The 21,504-nt window shown below is 38.0% G+C and overlaps 1 protein-coding gene and 1 pseudogene across 15 annotated transcripts in view; one reads left to right on the forward strand and one right to left on the reverse strand.

The window, feature by feature from the left end:
* The window catches only part of NCOR1 (nuclear receptor corepressor 1), a 155,308-nt gene that overhangs the window by 40,183 nt on the left and 93,621 nt on the right, over positions 1–21,504 (forward strand). For 13 of the 15 annotated variants that reach the window (XM_040630088.1, XM_040630100.1, XM_040630094.1 and 10 more), the window contains exons 5-7: positions 4,086–4,268; positions 15,300–15,413; positions 21,100–21,156. In XM_040630088.1, coding sequence (XP_040486022.1) covers positions 4,086–4,268; positions 15,300–15,413; positions 21,100–21,156 — 354 coding nt within the window. The remainder of the gene's footprint in view (positions 1–4,085; positions 4,269–15,299; positions 15,414–21,099; positions 21,157–21,504) is intronic. The other 2 variants (XM_040630098.1, XM_040630099.1) reach the window with 1 other exon arrangement.
* On the reverse strand, positions 4,714–7,523 carry LOC121102625 (annotated as a pseudogene).

Here is a 21,504-nt window from a genome sequence, read left to right on the forward strand (position 1 = left end):
AGTTGGTTGAGCATCCAACTCCTGATTTTGGCTCAGGTCATGATCTCAGGGTTGTGAGATCAAGCCCCAAGTTGGGCTCTACACTGAGTTAAGATTCTCTCTCTCCCTCTCCCTTTGCCCTCCTCCACCTCTCTAAAAATTAAATAAATGAATGAATGAATGAATAAATAAATAAAAGATAGTGACTATGGGGGTGCTTGGATGTCTCATTCGGCTAAGTGTCAGACTCTTGATCTTAGCTCAGGTCTTGATCTGAGGGTTGGGAGTTCATACTTCACGCTGGGCTCTACACTGGACGTGGAGCCTACCTGAAAAAATAAAAAGAAGATAGTGAATGTGTCTTCAGTTTATTTTCAAATAGTTCTGGGGCGCCTGGGTGGCACAGCGGTTAAGCGTCTGCCTTCGGCTCAGGGCGTGATCCTGGCGTTATGGGATCGAGCCCCACATCAGGCTCCTCCGCTATGAGCCTGCTTCTTCCTCTCCCACTCCCCCTGCTTGTGTTCCCTCTCTCGCTGGCTGTCTCTATCTCTGTCAAACAAATAAAATCTTAAAAAAAAAAAAAAAATAGTTCTGCCAAAAAAAAAAAAGGATGTGTATGCATAGAGAGAGAATGCAAAAATAGCAAAATGTTAACCAGTGAAGGATAAGGGATAAATGCTTATCCATTATACTGTTCTTTCAACTTTTACATAAATTTGAAAATTTGCAAAATAATAGGTTAGGTGGGGAAAAGCTCTTTTGTGATCAGCTAGAAATGAGCTCAACTTCTGGGATTTTTGAGGCCTGCCTCACTGTGTGAAATGTACGTAGTAGTCTGTGTGTTTGTAAGAAATGTTTTGTAGCATTAAAAAAAAAAGATAACAGTGAATAAAAGTCTTCTTCCATGGCTGAATAAATTACTACAGATGTTATTTATAGCTGTAGAATTTTTTAGCAGAAAGGGATCTTCAAGTCTCATTCATTAAAATGTGACATGTTGGATCATAGTACATCCTATTTCCATTTGATGGTAGAGAAAACAGATGTTAAGAAAAATTAAGTGCCGTAGGTGATGCCTCTGGAGTTGGAATGAAAACCCATGACCCCTGCCTCCTGGTCCTACTCTCCTACTCCACTAAGTTGTAAACCATGACTTTTTTTTTTTTTTTTTTTAAGAATTAGGGATTTTGAAAGAATTAGCATTTATTAGTTTAGTTTTGTTTTGTTTTAATGTTGTTAAGCCCAGGTGTATCTTTGATAGAAGAAGTAGATAAGCTTGAAGGAGAAAGTTAATTTACAGCCTCACCAGTTCGAGGCAGTTGCTAACTTCTGATACTTTCTTCTGTCTTTGGATGGGTATCTTAATGTGCTCACTTTGTACACTGTATGTAATTGTATTTTTGCTTAAGTATGTCATGACCTTCTTTTTTGTGTCAGTTAAGTCTGCAACTGTATTTTTGGGGGTTACTTAATATTCCATAGATGGATATAAAGTAATTTGTCATACATGTAATTTACCTATTTGTTCATTAGAGCAACAACATACGTTCTTTGGCTGATTTTTTTGGTGTTCATTCTTATTTCTTTCCTTAAGGTACATTCCTATTCATAGAATCAATTTCAGATCAGAGTCGACAGTCATTTTGTAGGCTTTCATGGTTATTTCCAGATTGCCCTGCCAGAGAGTAGGACCAATTTGTATTCCTGACAGCAGAGTATATGGTGCCCAGTTCTTGGGGAGCCTTGATGATGCCACATAGTTGTTGCTTTAAAAAAAGAATCATTGTTATGATAAATTTTTATCTGTATTTGCTTTTTAGTAAAATTTACATTTTTTCATTTGTTTATTGGTTGTTCATTTTTCCTGTTTTGTGAATTGTTTTTTCATATCTTCATTTTTCTAGCGATGTGTTTTTTATTTTATATTGAGTTGTAGAGTTCACATTCTGGAAATGATTTTTCTCATTTGCCTTTTAAATTTCTTCTTCTTGATAAATAGAAGATTGTGTTTATTTTAAGCCATTAGTCTCTTTCTCTCTCTTTTTTTAAATAAATCGTTTGCTGTTGGCTTTCCTGAGCCCAAGATAACATGAATACCCTTTTTTGTTTGTTTGAGTCTCCCTGAGATTTGCTAATAAATCTCATGTAAATGTTTACTGTTATTTGGTTTTTACTGTGACATAAGATATGAGGTAGGAATCTAACTCTTTTCCCAAAATAGCTGTCAGTATGTTCCAACACAAGATTATAAGCTCTGTGAGGGTGAGCATGCCATGTTGTTTTGTTCACCCTTCTGCCTAGTGCCTATCACATAGTAGGCCCTCAAGGCATTGTTTTTTTGTTAAATATTTAACCAGAACGGAAGTCAGTGGAAAATACTGCTTTGTAATAGTTCTTAGGCACGCATCAGATCACCTGAGGAGCATTTCCAAAATATGCAGAATCGGAATATAATCCGTTTTGCTGTTGGACGTGCTCTGTAACACAAATGAACTTATATGCATATGGGAGGAGAATGTTTTACTATAACATGGAAGTCTTGGTGGCTCATAAATGAGTTTTTTCTGCATGTTAATGTTTCAAAGCTCTCAGGTTCAAGCTGTCTCGTAATTAAAAGAAGTAGCCTTCATGATGTCTGAAGACCTTAAGAAGATTTGAAAATTAGCGCATTCAAGAACTGCTCTGCTTTTCACTGTTAAGCAAACTAGTGGAGATTCAAGTGTAAAGATACGATCTCCTGTATTTTTTGTTTTTAAAGGTTGATAAAGATGGTTTTACCCTGAATTGGATTTTTTATGTTGATGAAGCATACTGTTTTCTGTTGGAAGCAAATGACTTCAAGGAGTTACATCTTAACGAAAGCATGGACTAAGTGTAAAACTAGCAAAGATGGACTAGGCTGATTGCAAACGATACGGGAGTTTCAGTTGTGTTACTACCTCTATTAGAATTGTTACTCTTTCTGGTAGTGCTCTGCTTACAAAGTTGTACAGGTTTTAAGCAATAGCCATAATCCCGTTTTCCCCAGAAGTCTTCTATTTAGCATACCCTATTACAGAATATGAGGTTTTTCAGGACTACACATATTTTAGCTGAAATCTCTGTGCCAGGGTGTTTTGGAACAACTACCCAGGTATAGTTATGTGCATTCTTGGTTAGAACTACTGAGTTCTCAGTTACTTAATTGTTACTTAATTGTTACTTAATACATTTAGGGCTTGATAGTCCTATGAACTGTGCTCATTCTAGGCTTCTTATATAGCCTGAAGAAAACTAGGACCTTATTCTAAAATTCATCTGCTTTACAGTATTGCTTATATCTTCACCATAGATTGGAAATTAATAGACTCCGTGTGTGTGTGTGTGTGTGTGTGTGTGTGTGTGTGTGTGTGTGTGGTGTGTTGACAGGGTGGTAGATTTTGGGTGGAGGGGTTTTCCTTCTGCTGTAGTTCTCTGTTGAGCTGGAATGGATGACATATTTGGCTTAAGAGAGCTTATGTGTGCTGTGGCATGGGCAGGCCTACTTGCCCTTTATAAGGGTAGGCCTAGGTGTTAGTAGCCACAAAAGTTCGTAGGTCATTTCTGTATCTGATTATCGGCCCTTGGAGAATCTGAAAACTTTTTGTTAGGAACTCTTGGCCATATCATAGCTGTTAAGTTGGGTGGGCATGCAGACTTTACATGGGAGTTTGTAGTTTTCCAAGCCTACAAGTTCAGACCTTTTGAAGAACCATTGTAAGGAAATGGTTAAGAAATTGGTATCTTCTTTGTCATGATTGCATTATTATTTCCCCAGATACTCTCTACAGTCTCACTGTTGTTACACTAGAGGCTGTTTGGCCTCTTAGCCACCTCGTTCTGTATAGCTTTTAGGATATTCAAAATAGTGAATGATGCGCCTACACTGTGAAAGTGGTATAGACGTCAGTGGGGTGTGTTGCGTGTGTACGTGCGTGTGTGTATGAAAATTGCTCCTGTCGGACATCAGATAGAGAAATAGCATACATGGCTCTGCTGTGCTTTAAACGGACTTTTTCAGTTAAGAGAATCTTCACACTAATATTGGCTATTAGTGAGGAATAAATTATTGATTTTCTTCTCTAAAGGATCCAGCATTTGGAGGCAAACATGAAGCTCCATCCTCTCCAATCTCTGGGCAACCATGTGGAGATGATCAAAATGCTTCACCTTCAAAACTTTCAAAGGAAGAGTTAATACAGAGTATGGATCGGGTAGATCGAGAAATTGCAAAAGTAGAACAGCAGATCCTTAAACTGAAAAAGAAACAAGTAAGTGTTTGATTTTACTGGTCTTTTGTTGGTATTCTAAGAATGTATTTGTCTTTCTAAAGAAGATAATGTTGAGTTTTCCGTATTTTTCAGCTACGTACACGGAATCATGTCTCATATATTCTTTGACTTACTTTCTTTTGCTCTCTCTTCCCTTAGTTGCGTCCGCTCATTTCCCCTGCTGTGTTGTCTGATTGTAGATAGCAAATCTGGTTTGTCCATTCTGTTTTTGACCTCATCGGTTCCTGGTCTGTTGCTGTTTCATACAGTGGTGCTGTGTTTTTGGTTCACGTGTGAACCGATTTTCTAGGGCACGCGCACGTGGCTCGAGAGTACGCGCATCTTCGAGTGTATTAGATGTTACCAGACTTGCTACAACAGCAGTTCCACCGGCAGCCTTACGAGTTCGTTTGTGCATATGCTCGTCTTCTTCACCTGATCCTTTGTTTTCAGTGGGATGTGAAGTAAGCTCTCACTGAGGTTTTACTTTGCATTTCCTTTTTTAGGAATGACAGCTTACTTTCGCGTTTGCTTCTGGGTTATTGGTGTTCCTTACGTGGATTGTTATTTTGTCATTTTCTTAATTTTAGTATTTCTTAAAGTCTCTTGTCAGTTACGTGTATGGCAGCTGTCTCCTCATTTGTGGCCTGTCATTTTGCTTTTTGGGGTTGGGAGGAGGGAGGATTTTTTTTTTTTTGATATTGAAATAAATTCGCATACCACGATATTCATCCTTTTAAAGTATACAATTTTAGTGGCTTTTAACATATTCATAAAGTTGTGGCACTATCTCCGCTATGTAATTCCAGCACATTTTTATCACTTCAAAAAGAAACCAAAAAATAAAAATAAAAAAGAGAAACCACATATCTGTTAGCAGTTATGCTCCCCCTCCCCAACCTTCTGGCCCCCGGCAACCACTAATCTATTCTGTGTCTATATAGATTTTTATCTGGACATTTCAGGTAAATAGAATCATATAATATGTGACTTTCTGTGTCTTCTTTCACTTAGCATGTTTTCAGGATTTACCCATGTTATATGTTGTATCAGTATTTCATTCCTTTTTATGGCTGAATAAAATTCCGCTTTGTGGATATACCGCGTATTGTTCATTCATTAGGTGATAGACATTTGGGATGTGTTCATTTCTTGGCTGTTTCTGGCTGTTGTGAATCATGCTGCTGTGACTTTCATGTACTAGTTTTTGTGTGACCGTATTTTTTTTCAGTTCTCTTGGATACATACCTAGGAGTGAAATTGCTGGGCCGTATGGTAAATCTGTGTTTAAATATTCGAGGAGCCATGAGAATGTTTACCACAGTGACGGCACCATGTTACACTCCCACCAGCGGTGTATGAGGGAGGGTTCCATTTTCTCTACTTTGTCAACATGTTTGTTCTGTTTTGTTTTTGTTTTTGATAGCCATCCTAGTAAATGTGAAGTGGAATCTCATTGTGGTTTTGATTTTAATTTCCTTAATGATTAAGGGTGAATGGCTTTTCATGTGCTTGTTGGCCTTTTGTATATTTTCTTTAGAGAAAAATCCAGATTCTGGCCCCATTTATTAGTTGGGTTATTTGTCTTTTTATGGTTGAGTTGTAAGAGTTCTTTGTATATTCTGGACACCCAGACATGTGATTTGCAGATATTTTCTCTCATTCTGTGAGTTGTCTTTTCACTTTCCTGATAGTATCCAATGGTGTGCAAAAGGGTTTTTTGCCCTTTTACTTGATTTACGTAAGTATTTGTTGAGCAGCTAGGGAGATACAAAGGTGAATAAAACATGGTCAAAGAGGTGAGTCAAATGCACAAGTAACAGAGAGCCAAGCATAAGGTTCCCTGGATCACAGCAGTCAGATGAAAGTGCTTTGGGAAGTCAGGAGGGAGATTGCTTCCAGCCTGGAAGGGGGTGTGGGTGGGTGGCAAACCAGGAACAGGGATTGAAATTAAAATAGAAGACTTTCGTCTAGATTGTTGATTTTCAGTATGGACTATATTTGTCTCTCTTTTTCTCCTCCCCATCTTTGGGCTTAATTTACCAGGACCGTTCAGTGTGCTTTTTCTAGACTTGCTTGCATTTTTGCTTTAATGTCTTCTACAGAAATAGATCCTTTTACTGTTTTAGGACGTTTTTCTTCTTCTTTTTTTTTTAAAGACTTCGTGACCTTTTGATCTTGGAGTTAATGGTTTTGAGTCTTTTTCATTCTGGGTTTTTTTTTTTTTAAATGCCTTTTGACTGGAGTATCGAGTTTAGATTTCTTCACTGGAGCTTTTTCCTCAGCTGCCTAGTACCCATCGTCATCAGCCAGTTTCACTTTTTTTTTTTTTTCTCCTGTGCAACCTTGCTGTCACTTACAGGGGCAGATCACTTTCCAGATATGCTGTGGAGTTTTACACCTTCATCTTCTGACTCTTCATCTTCCTCCGCAGCTGCTAGGTGCTGTCCACACGTATAGGGCCCGAACCACATTTAGATCACAGGTGGTGTTATTTCAAAGCCCCCAAGGGAAACCATTGGCTGTACAGATGTTTTCAAAGTTGCCAGTGTTACTTTAATTGGACTGCCTTCATCATTCACTGCCTCTGCTTTAACAATGTGCAATTCATCTTTTGCATCAGCCCCAAACCCGACCATTCTTAAAGGTAACTGGTGCTCATTTTCATCATTATCTACTTCAAAGTGATACTCTTTGGCCTTTGTTGGCCTCACAACTGAAAAGATATTTCTGGGGCTTCATGGGGCTCATGTCCTTGTCCACTGAATCATCTGTGGGGTGGGGATCTTGTATGGAAGAGAGGGCAGCTGGAGATAAAAGACTCCTGTTATGGAGAACAGCCGTGTAGGACGGAATCACATCAGGGCCAAAAGTTTTTACTTGTGATGAAGCCTGGTTTATTTTTTCTTTCGTTACTTGAGATTTTGGTGTCATATCCAAGAAAGCATTGCATAATCTAAAGCCACAAGGATTTATTCCTGTGTTTGCTTCTGTAAGTTTTATTGTTTCAACTCTTAGATTTAGGTCTCTGAGGCTAACTAATTGTGTTTTTTGGTGAACAGAATTTGTTCAGATCTTAGATGAGACTACCCTGGGATCATTAAAATAGTTGACTAAATTGTCCTTTTAAAAGCTTCATAGTGGGATGCCTGGGTGGCTCAGTCGGTTAATCATCTGCCTTCGGCTCAGGTCATGATCCCGAAGATCCTGGGATCGAGTCCCACATCGGGCTCCTTGCTCAGCAGGGAACCTGCTTCTCCCTCTGCCTCCTGCTCCCCCTGGTTGTGCTTTCTCTCTCTGTCTGACAAATAAAATCTTAAACAGAAAATAAATAAAAGCTTCATAGTTTTGGGGTCCATGGGTGGCTCAGTCAGCTGGGCATGTGACTCTTGATTTTGGTTCAGGTCATGATCTCAGGGTCATGGGATCGAGCCCCGCATCATGCTCTGTGCTGAGCCTGGAGTCTGCTTGAGAGTTTCCCTCTCCCTGGGCCCCACCCCCTGCTCGCACGTTCTCTCTCTCTCTCTAAATAAATAAAATCTTAAAAAAAAAAGTGTCAGAGTTTTGTTTCTTACGTTATTCTTAATCCACCAGAAATTGGCTTTTTTGTGTTTCTGCCTCAAGGTAGGGGTCACCATTCATTTATTTTATCTGTGGATAATTAATTGCAAAGTTCATCCTTTTCCAACTGTTCTACAATTTTAACTCTAATATACTTCAAGTTTGCATCTGTGTACCTGTTGATTTTTGGGCTCTGTGTTTTTATTTATTGCCCTCTTTGTGATATTCATGCAGAAATACAATAATATTCTCCTCATTACTAGAGCTTCATAATACTTTTTTTCCAGTAAGGTAAGCCCTACTTCTGCAGGCATATTTTAGCTATTTAAAATTTTTTTACCATCTCATGTAACTTTTAGAATCACATTTTTTGATTCTCTAGAACATCTTTCTGGAATCTTCATTGGAATCATATAGAATATAGACATCAGTTTGGGAAGGATGAAATCCCTCGGACATTGAGTCTTCCAGTCTATGAATATGGTATATCTATCCATTTATTTATGAAGTCTTTCATGTTTTATTTCTTTCTGTTCATAAATAATCTATATCCCTTGCATTTAATTAAACTCTAGGCACTTTATATTTTTGATGCTCCTGTTTGTATCTTTTTAAAAATTACATTTTTCTGTTGCATTTGACTTTTTTATATAGAGCAGCAGTTTCCCTGAATTATCCTTTTAATGCTGACTTCTTATTTGTAGGCTCTTTTGGGCTTTTTGTGTGGGTAATGGTCATATCAATAGTTTAAAAAGAAAAGACAGTTTTGTTTCTTTCTTTACAGTCCTTGAACCTTTTCCTTACTTTTCTGTTGCGTTATTGCTCTGGTTAGGACTGCAGTACATGTTGAAAGTGGTTATTCTTGTTCTTTTCTGCTTTTAAAGGAATACCTTAACTTTTTACCATTGATTATGATGTCCAGTTTTGTAGACATCCTCTATCAGATTGGGAAATAACTCTTCTATTCTAGTGTGCTAAGAGTTAATCATGAATTTTATCAATGCTCTTCTGCCTAAGTTTGCTGATCATATAATTTTGTCCTTTAATATGTTAATATAATAAATGACATTATTTTTCTAGTGTTGAATCACCTGTGGATTTCCAGATTTAACCTTAGTGATGATGTATTAACTTTTTTTTTTTTTAATGCTAGGTTTGCTTTGTCAATATTTACTTTGGGATTTTTGTATCTTTTTATTTGTGAGAGAGATCAACCTGTAATTTTCTTTTCTTGTGCTGTTCTTGTCTGGTTTGGTAATACATCATGCTAATGCCATAACATTTCTAAACTCTGTAATAGTTTGAGGAAGACTATTTGTTCTCTGGGTGTTTGGTAGAACTTGGTAAAATCGGCTGGGTCTGATGGGTATTTTGTGTGTGTGAAGATTTTTAAAATTCAACTTTAAAAAATTAAGTTCTCTTTCTTCTGGATATAATTTTTCCCTTCGTTTTTGTAATATAATTGTACGTTCTCTATCACAAGTTCTTCTCATATCCTTTCTTTGGTTTTATTCTACTTTTATAACTTTTTAACGTTAATTTCTTTAGCTCCCCCCCCCTTCTTTCCTCTCTCAGTGTACTAGTTTTAATAAGTTTGAATTTGTAATATTTTTTTATTATCCATTATGGTTTCTTTTTTGACCCCTGCATTAATTAAAATTATTTTCAATTTTTTTAAAAAGATTTTATTTATTTATTCGACAGAGATAGAGACAGCCAGTGAGAGAGGGAACACAAGCAGGGGGAGTGGGAGAGGAAGAAGCAGGCTCATAGCGGAGGAGCCTGATGTGGGGCTTGATCCCATAACGCCGGGATCACGCCCTGAGCCGAAGGCAGACGCTTAACTGCTGTGCCACCCAGGCGCCCCTATTTTCAAATTTTTAGGTATATAATTTTTTCTTGATTACTTTTAGTTATTTGATTTCTAATTTTATTGTGGCCAGAGAGTGCGGTCTTTCGTACCTAGTCTTTTGAAATTTTTGGTACTTGAATTTTGGCCTAGTATGATGATCAGTTTTTATAAAAATACTTTGGTCATACTTGAGAAGAATTTAAATTCTGTACTTAAAAAAAAAATTACCTAGTCTTACTTCATTTTTGTCTGTAACTTCTCAAATTACCACTGTGATTTTGGATTTGTCCCTAGGCGTTCTGAGTTTTTTAAAAATTGAGGTAAAATTGGCATCCAGTATTGTGTTTTTTCGGGTACACAACATAATGATTTGGTATTGGTATGTATTGCAAAATGATCAGCACACCAAGTGTAGCTAACATCTGCCACCGTACATAGTTAACAGAATTGTTTCCTTATGATGAGAACTTTGAAGAGCTACTCTGTCAGCGGCTCTCAGATAAGCAGTGCAGTATTATAACCATAGTCGCCATGCTGTACATTAATTATATCCCCATGACCTTTTAATTTTATAATTGGAAGTTTGTATCTTACGACTCTCTTTACCCCCCCCCCCCAACTCCTAGTCTGGGGCAACCACCAATCTGTTCTATCTGTGAGCTTGGTTTTCTTTCAGAGTCTCCATATAAGTGAGATCATACAGTATTTGCCTTTCTCTGTCTTATTTCACTAGCATAAGTGAAATGCCTTAGGGTTTATCCATGTTGTTACAAATGACAGGATTTTTTTTTTAATTGGCTGAATAAGATTCCGTGTGTGTCTGTGTACACACTACATTTTCTTCATTCATCTATTGATAGACACTTAGGTTGTTTCCGTATCTTGGCTATTGTTAATAATGCTGCAGTGAACATGGCGGGGGGTGGTGGTGTCTATCTTTTCAAGTTCGTATTTTTGTTTCTTCAGATAAATATCCAGAAGTACGATTGCTACATCATAGGGTAGTTCTATTTCTACTATTTTCCATAGTAGCTGCATCAACTTACATTCCTGTCAACAGCGCACAAGGATTTCCTTTTTCCCACAGTCTCACGAATACTTATCTCTTGTCTTTTTGATACTAGCCATACTGACAGGTATGAGGCGATATCTCATTGCTCTTTTGATTTGCATTTCCCTGATGATGAGTGATGTTGAGCATCTTTTCATGTGTCTGTTGGCCTCTGGTTGTCGTCTTTGGAAAAATGTCTATTGAGATCCTCTTCCCATTTTTTAATCAGATTGTTTTTTGCTGTTGGGTTGTGTGAGTTCTTCATATATTTTGGGTATTCACACCTTATCAGATGTATGATTTGCAAGTATTTTCTTCCAGTTCTCAATTTTTATCCTGTGTATTTTTAGGCTCTTATTTTAGGTGTATACAAGTTTATAGTTGTTTTTTTCCTGGTCAGTGAAACCTTCTATTATAAGGTAATGACATTCTATCTTTTGTAATGTTTTTTATCATAAAATTTGTTCTGCATGATTTTGATGTAATTAGATCAGCATTCTTTTGGTTGCTATTGGTTAGTTTATCTTTTTTCTTCCCCTCCCTCCCTCCCACTCACCCACCCTTCCTCCCTCCCTCCCTCCCTCTCTCTCTCTATCCTTCCTTCCTTCTTTCCTTCTTTCCTTCCTTCCTTCCTTGTTTTTTTGAGAGGGATGGGGGGCAGAGGGAGAAGGAGGATGCCAAGCAGGCTGTACACCCAGCACTGATTCTGACGCGGGACTTGATCTCATGACCCTGAGATCGTGACCTGAGCTGAAATCAAGAGTTGGATGCTTAACTGACTGAACCACCCAGCCCCCCAAAATGTTGGGATTTTTTTTTTAAGTGGGCTCCATGCCCAGCATGGAGCCTAGTGAGGGGCTTGAGCTTAAAACCCTGAGATCAAGACCTGAGCTGAGATCAAGAGTCAGATGCTTAACCATCTGAGCACCCAGCTCCCCCTTTCCCTTTACTTTCTGTGCTTTTATATTTAAGGTATATCTCTTATCTAGGTATATAGCTGGATTTTGTTTTTTATTCAGTCTGACAACCTGTCTTTCCACAGGATAATTTAGTTATTTTAACCTATGATGATTGGTAATATCTCAATTATTTTGAACTATTTTATACTATTTGTCCTGTCTTTTTTATGCTGAATTTGGTATTCTTGTTTGTTTTTTCCAATCCTTATCTTGGATTGATTATTTGTTTCACTACATTTTCTTCTACCCCACTACTTTGGATTTTATCCAGTATTTTTTTTGTTCATTGTGCCCCCCCCCCCCAGTTTATCAGCCTATTTAACTTGAAGCCTAAAACTAATTAGTATGTTAACCATCTTCTTGAGATGTATGAGGGCATAGAACTTCTTGATTTCTTTCTCTTTTCTCCCAACCTTTATGCTACTTTTATCATGTATTTTAGTTGTTCCTTATTTTATTTCAACCACCAAAGACATTATTTTATACAGCCAGTGTTCATTAGGTTTACCCCCATATTTGTCATTCGAATTTGCTCATCATTCCTTCTTGCAGCACAGACCTTCCATTGGGGGTACATGCTTCTGCTTGAGGGACAGCCTTCGGAATTTCCTTTAGCGAGGACCCATTCGTTGGCAAATTAAGTATTTGGTTGTTGTGACATAAATGTCTTTTATTTATGTCTATTTATTGAAAGATATTTTTATTTGTTATGTGCTTCTTTTGTCCCAGCAGACTGTCTTCTGGCTTCCACTATTAAGATGTCAGCCCTGGGGCGCCTGGGTGGCACAGCGGTTGGGCGTCTGCTCTCAGCTCAGGGCGTGATCCCAGCATTACGGGATCGAGCCCCACATCAGGCTCTTCCGCTATGAGCCTGCTTCTTCCTCTCCCACTCCCCCTGCTTGTGTTCCCTCTCTCGCTGGCTGTCTCTATCTCTATCGAATGAATAAATAAAATCTTAAAAAAAAAAAAAAAGATGTCAGCCCTTAGTCTAATTTGTATTGTTTTGTGGATTGTCTGAATTTTCCCTCTGCCTGACTTCAGTATCTTTATGCGCTGTTGTTTTTAGTATGATGTATTAGGGATGGATTTTTCTTTTTAAATCTGTCCAGCTTAAGACTCATTGGGCTGCTTCTTCTTCTTTTTTTAAATTTAAATTCAATTAACTAACATATAATGTATTATTTGTTTCGGGGGTACAGGTCTGTGATTCATCAGTCTTATATAATACCCAGTGCTCATTACAACACATTGGGCTTCTTGAATGTGTTAGAGTTTTTCATCAGTTCTGGAAAATTCTAAGCCATTATCTTTTTTTTCCCCCACGAAATCCTTTTCTATAGTTTCTTCATTATCTCCTGAAATTCCTGTTAGATGTAACATCTTACACTCTTGTCTTCCATGTCTCTTCATTGTTTTTTCTTTCCCAGTTGTTGCTTCTTAGGGCTTCATTATGGGCAATTTCTTCATTTCTGTTTTTCAGTTAGCATTTCTCTTTTCAGTTGTATCTAATCTGTCAGATATATCTTCAATTTCCATTATGTTTTTATTGCTTTAATTTCTGTTAGGCTAATTTTTAAATCTCATCATGTCAAAAAAATGACCTTGCTTTTAAAAAAAGTGCTCAGGGGTGCCTGGGTGGCTCAGAGGTTAAGCGTCTGCCTTTGGCTCAGGGCGTGATCCCAGAGTCTTGGGATCAAGTTCCGCATCGGGCTCCTCTGCTGGGAGCCTGCTTCTTCCTTTCCCACTCCCCTGCTTGTGTTCCCTCTCTCGCTGGCTGTCTCTCTCTCTGTTAAATAAATAAATAAAATCTTAAAAAAAAAAAAGTGTTCAGCCGTCTTTTATTTATTAAGTCATGTTAAATTTATAATAATATGCCTGACAATTCTTTTAAGTATCAGTGGGTCTGATTCTGCTCAGTTGGTCAGATCTGGTCTGTCTTCTTTAGTTTCTTCGCTTGTGAAATAGCAGTAATACTGGTAATAAAAACCGCTAAATGATGTGATCATTGTATGATATGTGGCATATAGTAAATGGTCAGTAATGTGTAACCCATTATGATAATTTAAAAAAACGAAATATGTTTATATGACCATTATGAGATATATAGGAGTTACAAATTTTATTGAGGACTATAAAGGGCAACTTGAGTAAATAAAGAAATATACCACAGATGCATAGTAACACAGTATTAGTAATTTTAATGTGAACATCATTAATATATATAATTGTATGTGTTTTATACAATTTCAATAAAAATTCTAACTAAGTCTTTTCACGTTTGCAAAATTATTGTAAAGTTCATGTTAACAAATAAATGAGGAAAGTTTTATCTTTTGTTTTTGTTTGTTTTTAGTCTTTCTGTTACAATGGTTTTGTCCGGTACTAAGAACAAAATGTGATTTCTGGAAGCTTGTTTATTCCTTTCTGCGTACCCACTTAACAGGGATCCTAAAAGAAGGCCCTCTGAGCAAAGGAAAGAAAGGGAATGGTCGAAGAACTCAGTTCCATAGAAATGACTTCATAACTCCAAACATCTGTCGTTTGCTTATCTAGATAGCAGCCTGCAAAAGTACTTTGAATTCCAAGGTGGACATAGTCCTTGAAGCTTGTCTCTTGGAGGAATTTGATCCGTAGGTTGGCTGTGGTCCGACTTATTTGACTAGGAGTCTTGACCATCAATCTTAGTAGTACAGATAATTGTTTCCTTCAGACTTTAGTAGACATATCTATCTTTACCCAGTGTCTTTGCTGTCATCTCAGGCAGTAAACTTGAATTCACAGGCTATGTGTTGAGCATGTAGTGGGTACAGGCCATGGCTTAAGTGCTGAAAACTAAAAAGCAGTGAACCAAGCAAAGTCCCTTCTTGGTTCAGTAATAATTGTAGGTAATATTTACCGAACATGTATAGTTGTAATGTGCTTGATACATATTGAGTTATTTAATCTTCTCAGAAATTTATGTAGTAGATGGGATTCATATTCCTACCTCGCATATGAGTGGTTTATATACTTGCTCAGGGTTGTAGTAAGACCTAGAAAGGATCCTAGGATCCCACCACTTGTAAAGGGTGACCCTAAGGCTCAAACCCAGGCAGAGCAATGCAGATCACGTTTTGTTTTAGAATTGTACACAAAGTTGTAGTTTTGCTAGTGCCTCTTGACTGCGGAATATAAAGATTGGCTGAGGGGCTGAACACGGTGCTGTTCTGAGTTAAGGATTAGTCTGTAAATGCGCTACCATACTCTTCCTGCCAGACATTGGTGCAGACTGTACCTATAACATATAAAAGTGCTTTTCCTGTGTTACAAAAGTAGGTCATTGTGATGGAGGTCTATGGGGTAGCTTCGTATGTTTAGCTTCTCTTATGATTTTGCTTTTAAATGGATCAGAATTAAAATATAAAAGGATTTCTCTAATGATTATGTTATTTAGTTCTCAGTCAAAATAAATCTGATTGGATTTGTTAGAACCCTTGGGTCCATTAGACCCTAGTAGATTAGAAGATTACCCCATAGAATTGCTCCGTAGCGGGCTTTATCTCTGGCGATTAATTACGGGGAGGGGTGACTGCATCAGATGCCTGATTCTTCCTTTCTGGGTCTCCTAGCAACAGCTCGAGGAAGAAGCAGCTAAACCTCCTGAGCCTGAGAAGCCCGTATCCCCTCCTCCTGTGGAGCAGAAACACCGCAGTATTGTCCAAATTATTTATGATGAGAATCGGGTAAGCTCATGCCATTTCTTACAGCACAGGCCTTTGAAAGCACTTGGCTATGCCTTTTTTAATTACCGATGTGTTCTGTGGTAATGTTAATTGTGTTAAGACCTGATTTCTGTCATAATTTTTAATGGTTTTAAACTTTGACTATGCTTGATGGGTTTTTTTTCCTTTGAGATTGAAGAAAAGTGGGAGGTGTATCTTAAATTAATATTTTATATATTATATTGCATAAATATTATTTAATGAGAATATAATTTTATCAACTGAATTTCTCTCCTATCATATAAAATTGTCAAGCAAGTTTGTAGCACATAATACGAAACAAGCCATTCTGTAGTTTTTCACTTTCTAAAGGACGTTTGATGTCAAATACTAATACCATCCTATGAGAGATGGGTCATCGGATGTGGAAATGACTTGCATTGTTAGTTTTAGAATTGATAGCTGGGCCTTAGTTTGAATCTTAGTTAATAAAGTGTGAGGCCATTGACCTTTAGGTAGGCTTTGCCTTTTTAGCTTTATTAAAACAATTTCGTCTTTCATACTTGTAATTAAAAGTATGCATTGATTTAGGAAAGCCGGGCCTCAAGTCATGAATAATTTTGTGATGGCAAAGTTAGTTTTTGGCTGGAATCCAGCCCAGGAACTAGCAGTTGAAGGGAAGTGGATTTCATCTTAATATAAAGAAAACTTTCCAACAGAGCGGCTTACCATTGGGCTTCTAGAAGTTCCCAGTGTAAAAAAGAATATGCTTTAAGTACTATGGGAGAGAAGAGGTCTGTTAGCTAAAGATGATCGTAAGGGAGAGGTTGAGATTGTTGTTTTCCCTGGTTTTCTTTTTTTTTTTTTTTTTTTAAAGATTTTATCCATTTATTTGACAGAGATAGAGACAGCCATCGAGAGAGGGAACACAAGCAGGGGGAGCGGGAGAGGAAGAAGCAGGCTCACAGCAGAAGAGCCTGATGTGGGGCTCGATCCCACAACGCTGGGATCACGCCCTGAGCCGAAGGCAGACGCCCAACTACTGTGCCACCCAGGCGCCCCTCCCTGGTTTTCTGTGTAGTGAGTGGAGTCATCAGAATCAGTACATCTCATACAGGCAGGCTATACTTTATAATAACCCAGCTCCTAAAGGAGATTGGCCTTAAGAGAAGCAACTGTGAATTAATTATTACATATACACTTACAGGAATGATCTTAGACCAGATATACATGTATGTGTGTATATAGATAGGTAACTGAAAGTCATCAGATATGTAATAGGATAGTGGTAAGTGTCACAGGTAGGTAAAAATATGGGCAATTAATGTTATTTTTGTGGCTGGGTTCAAAATTAGTCCAATTTATTGAATGGACAGAGCAATCTCCTTGGGGATCTGTTTGAAGATCTCTCCAGTGAGAATGAACTATACGTAAAGCAAATGGCAAGGATAGCCTTGTGGCTTTCCTGGAGGGGCAGTGACTCTGGTCAAGCCGGAGTGTGGCCAAGGTTGACAGGTGCTCCCTTGTTTCAGGAAAGCCAGGAACATGGCGTTTTCTGTGGAATCTCCTGCTTTTAAAAAAGTGCTCTGTAGAACAATAAAATACTTTCATGGGCTGATGGACTTCATGGCCAGTTCAGGACCTCAGAGATAAAGTAAATAGGGATAAGAGCTAACAGTGGAGAAGAGTCTTATAAAGTAAAATTTTGACTTCTTAGTGTGAGGCAGTTTTCAAAGAAATTGAATTCGGTGATATTTATTACTTGATTGAATTTTTTTTTTTTTTTCCCCATTTTTTAAAAAAAGATTTATTTATTTATTCGACAGAGATAGAGAGAGCCAGCGAGAGAGGGAACACAAGCAGGGGGAGTGGGAGAGGAAGAAGCAGGCTCATAGCGGAAGAGCCTGATGTGGGGCTCGATCCCATAACGCCGGGATCATGCCCTGAGCCGAAGGCAAACGCTTAACCGCTGTGCCACCCAGGCGCCCCTACTTGACTGAATTTCTTAATTAGCCTTGTCATTACTTGTGAATTCTGTGATTAACTAGGATGTGAGGACTGGAAACTGTTGAACAAGATCTGATGGAGAGTTTAATTTGTGTTCAATTTTTATAGATCTGAGTTTTCTTTTTAAAAAAAATTTTTTTTAATTTTTATTTATTTATTTGACAGAGAGAGAGCATAAGCAAGGGGAGTGGCAGAGAGAGAGGGAGAAGCAGGCTCACCAAGCAGGGAGCCCCATGTGGGGGCTCAATTCCAGGACCCTAGGATCATGACCTGAGTCGAAGGCAGACGTTTAACGACTGAGCCACCCAGGCACCCCTAGATCTACGTTTTCATTAATTAGCGTAGTAAATGTTTCTTGGGGCCCAGCAAGAAAACTAAACACTTCTCTGAGACCTCTTCTTTCCACTTTGGTATATATATATTGAGTTTTGTGGTGTACTCTGTGAAGAATAGAAGAACAACTGAACTTGAAATCTATCTTAGTATTAGACGTACAACGAGGACTATTTTTAGCTCACAGTAGCTGTAGAAATCACCTTTTTACACATCTCCTCCTTTTGATTGCCCTGCTCCGAGTCGTCTGCAGTGTTGTAGAGCTGAAACAGAGGTTCCTGGCGGGGAGGCCGTGAGAGCACAGCTGGGCCTGGGGCTCAGGCTGTCTGTCTCACTGCTGCTCACCCCGCTGCCTTCTGTAAGGCCTCCATGGCCTTCTTAGCTTTCTTTAATGAATGACCTTATCTGTTTCGACACCAGAGGAAAGGAGAGATGGGTGAGGGCAAGAGGATATTTCTCTCTTGTTCCTTGTTTGGCAGCAGTCTATACGGTTGGGAGTTAAGCCAAATGTGGCTTATGAGATAGGGGCCATTATCTTGTATTAGGCATCTTTCGTTTCTTTAGAAAGTTAGTGGGAGGAAGAAAGCTACCCAAAAGTGACTGTTAATTTTAAAGTTGGCTTCCTGAGAGAAAAATTGTCTTGCATCATATTTAAACTTTAGACTGAGATTCACTTAGTCTCTAACCAGACTCTTCTGGACTATTTTTAACTGTTCAATTTGCTGTTACCCTTCCCCGTTGTCAGTTCCAAAAATATTTATAAGTGCTCTAATTTCAAAATTCTAATACATATAGAAAAGGGGGTGGATGGAGTGTGGTCTTCAAAGATATCTTGTTTATTTTTTGATTGTGTGATTTGGAAGTTAAAGTGACAGCAGAAGAAAGAAAGCATTGACAGGAGAAAGTATAGTTAGTGCCAGCAAGCTCTAGTCACCTAGGCCAGTGTCCTGGGCAATCTGTTTCCCTCTCTTTGCCACGCTGTAGAGTTAATCAGTGAAGAGCATTGGTCCTGCCTGCTAAATAGTGGTCTCGTCAGTTGCTTCTCTCTTCCTCATTTGGCAATAGCTTGCGCGAGCCCTCATCACGCACATAGATAGTGAGTGTCCTTCCTTCAGTCTTTTTTCTTTCTAACTGGTTCTTCCTATCTGAGTCCCCTTACATGATTCTCCAAATAAAACCTTTTGATTATTTCCCACTTTTTGCAGAACAGGCTAAACTTTTTATCAGTGCTTACAGGCCTGCCTGAAGGCTGTCCTCCCAGAATAGTTTGAATGTTCCCCTGAAGTTGCTCCTACCTTTATCCCTGGATGTTCCCCTGCCTTCAGGCGTGCCGTTGTCTTGTCTTTCTTGTCTGTTGAGTGTGCTCAGACTTCAACCTTGCTCAAGTTTCATTTCCCACTATGAAGCTTTTCAAGACCCCTTTTCCTCCTACTTATCATTGTTTCTTTAGTGTCTACTGAGTGCCTGGCATATAGAACGTATCAGCATGTTTGAGGAATTAAGTACTTATGTCTATAGACTTAGGATACGAATTAGAATATGGAAATGTGAGGGTTTTAAATTAAATTTTTTTTCTGCCAAACTTGATAAGTTAATGTGTTCTTAGCAGTTAAGCCAACATGAAGTCAAATATTTAATAAAAGTTTGCATAACTTTAATCTTAGGGTCTGCAAGCATCTTAAATACCAGCTTTTAAAATTAGCTCTGAAAAGTCAAGTGCCTTTACGTGTTAGGATACTAGTAAGTATTTGCCGTAACATAATTTTACTCCCTTGTCTCTCAGTGTTATTTGTGGACAGTTCCACTTAGCCTGCCTGTTCTTGGTATAGACTCTAACACGGAGTGCCTCGAGAAAGCAAATTTAAGGGGTGCCTGGCTGGCTCAGTCAGTGGAGCGTGTGGGTCTTGATCTTGGGGTTGTGTGTAGACATTACTAAAAATAAACAAACTAAAAAAAATGGAAAGCAAATTTAAAAAACTGGTGAGGTTGGGTCTGGAGAAAGTTGCAGGTGCTAGATATTTCCAAATTTATTTATGGTAATGTTATTTATGTGTTATTTAATATGTGTCTGTGGCTAATAAATTTGAATTTTATGATGGTTACGTTTTGACTTCTTGAGTTGTTTGTTCTCAGCTGGAGAGTTTTTTGATTGTTGTAACTTGGAGGAGAGATGGAGTGCTACTGGCATCTAGTGGGATACTGCTAATATCCTACAATGCGTAGGACAGTCCCTAGAACACGTTTATCTGGCCCACAGTGGTAATCGTGCCAAGGTTGACAAATCTTGCCTTTAAACTGTCTATAGAAATAAGATCTGCCATGCAAATTTAATGGATTTTTATGGTTTTTTATTGACTTTTTTGCTATATTTATTTCTCATCTTAGTAACCTTTTTAGTTTCTTGGAGTGTGGAAAGTGCTTTAGAGTATTTTGTGCTTCTTAACCCTTCCTAGTTCTTTTCATGTAATATATGCTAAATAAATATTTGACGGATTGATTTTGATTGATGAGCAAGACGAAAGGAGAATATTTATTTTAAGGGAACATCTTTCTTTACACTCGGGGAATACTGATTAATACCCATTCCCATTTGTGTGTCCCATCAGAAGCCCTGGAGAGCTTCCCAGCAGCAAATGCATTGAGGTGGGCGTCTGTGTGGCAGACAGGGAGCCATTGTTACTAAGGGAATGTTTTGGTAGGAAGAGGGACTTGAGAACCACTGACACATTTGGGGGTCCTGTAATTCCAGTTTAAACATCTTTAGCTTCGAATTTGTTATATTCCGTCTATTAAAGGATAATTTCTGTTAGCACATTGGTCTAGATTAATTTACTTTTGAAAACGGACTGTAAAAAATATTTAATTCATCATTTATTGACTATTGAACACTTGAGAAATTCAGACTAGTTGCTTCCTCTTCAGTTATTAGAAAGGTTTTCTTGTAGCTAGAACATAAGATCATTAGAAGCTTTTCTTCCAGGAGATCAGTTTGGCTACAACAGTGAAGACTGGCAACTTTATGGTATTTTATGTTTTTAAATTTTTATTAAAGACATTAGGAGTTGAAGTGTTGAGAGGTTCATTTCTAATAGGGAATCTGTGTCCCTCTCCCTAGAGTCTTGAGATCTGTTTGCTGTTCACAGTTCTTTAGGTATTACTTTCCGTACAAATGTGAAGCTTTCACTTAATTTGGTGAGGAAGCTATGAAAACAAAAGAGAGTATTTCAACTTGCCATATAAAAAGAGTATTTGAAAATAAGGAAAGTTCAACTATATAGTAGTTTTTAGGTAAATATTATTAATTGATAGTGATTTTGCACTTCGGTACTATGATTTTTAATTATAAAATATAATAATGTCTTTGTAGAAAAAAGCAGAAGAAGCTCATAAAATATTTGAAGGTCTTGGCCCCAAAGTTGAACTGGTAAGTAAGAAATTCCTTCTTTTTATGTCTAGTGTTTTTTTTGTAGTCATTTTTCTTGGGATAAGGTGGACTACAGTCTGTCTGCTTTGGGATGGGATCTGGGTAGTACGTTTGTGGTAAACTTTAAAATAGTGGTGCACAAACTTGGTTACTTTGCCGAAGTCTTGTCCTGAGCAGGCCATTTAATCACACGAGGTAGAAGCGGGAAGAAGTAAGAACAGAAATAGAGCTCTTGAGACTATATGTTCTTCGTTTGCCTTTGAAATTAAAAATCTGTGAATAAATGTATTTCTTACGGGATATGGTGAATTTATAAACATTTTTATGGGAGTGGCATTAATAAGAGTG

This window comes from Ursus maritimus, unplaced genomic scaffold, assembly GCF_017311325.1.
Source record: "Ursus maritimus isolate PB19 unplaced genomic scaffold, ASM1731132v1 scaffold_14, whole genome shotgun sequence".
NCBI lineage: Eukaryota > Metazoa > Chordata > Mammalia > Carnivora > Ursidae > Ursus > Ursus maritimus.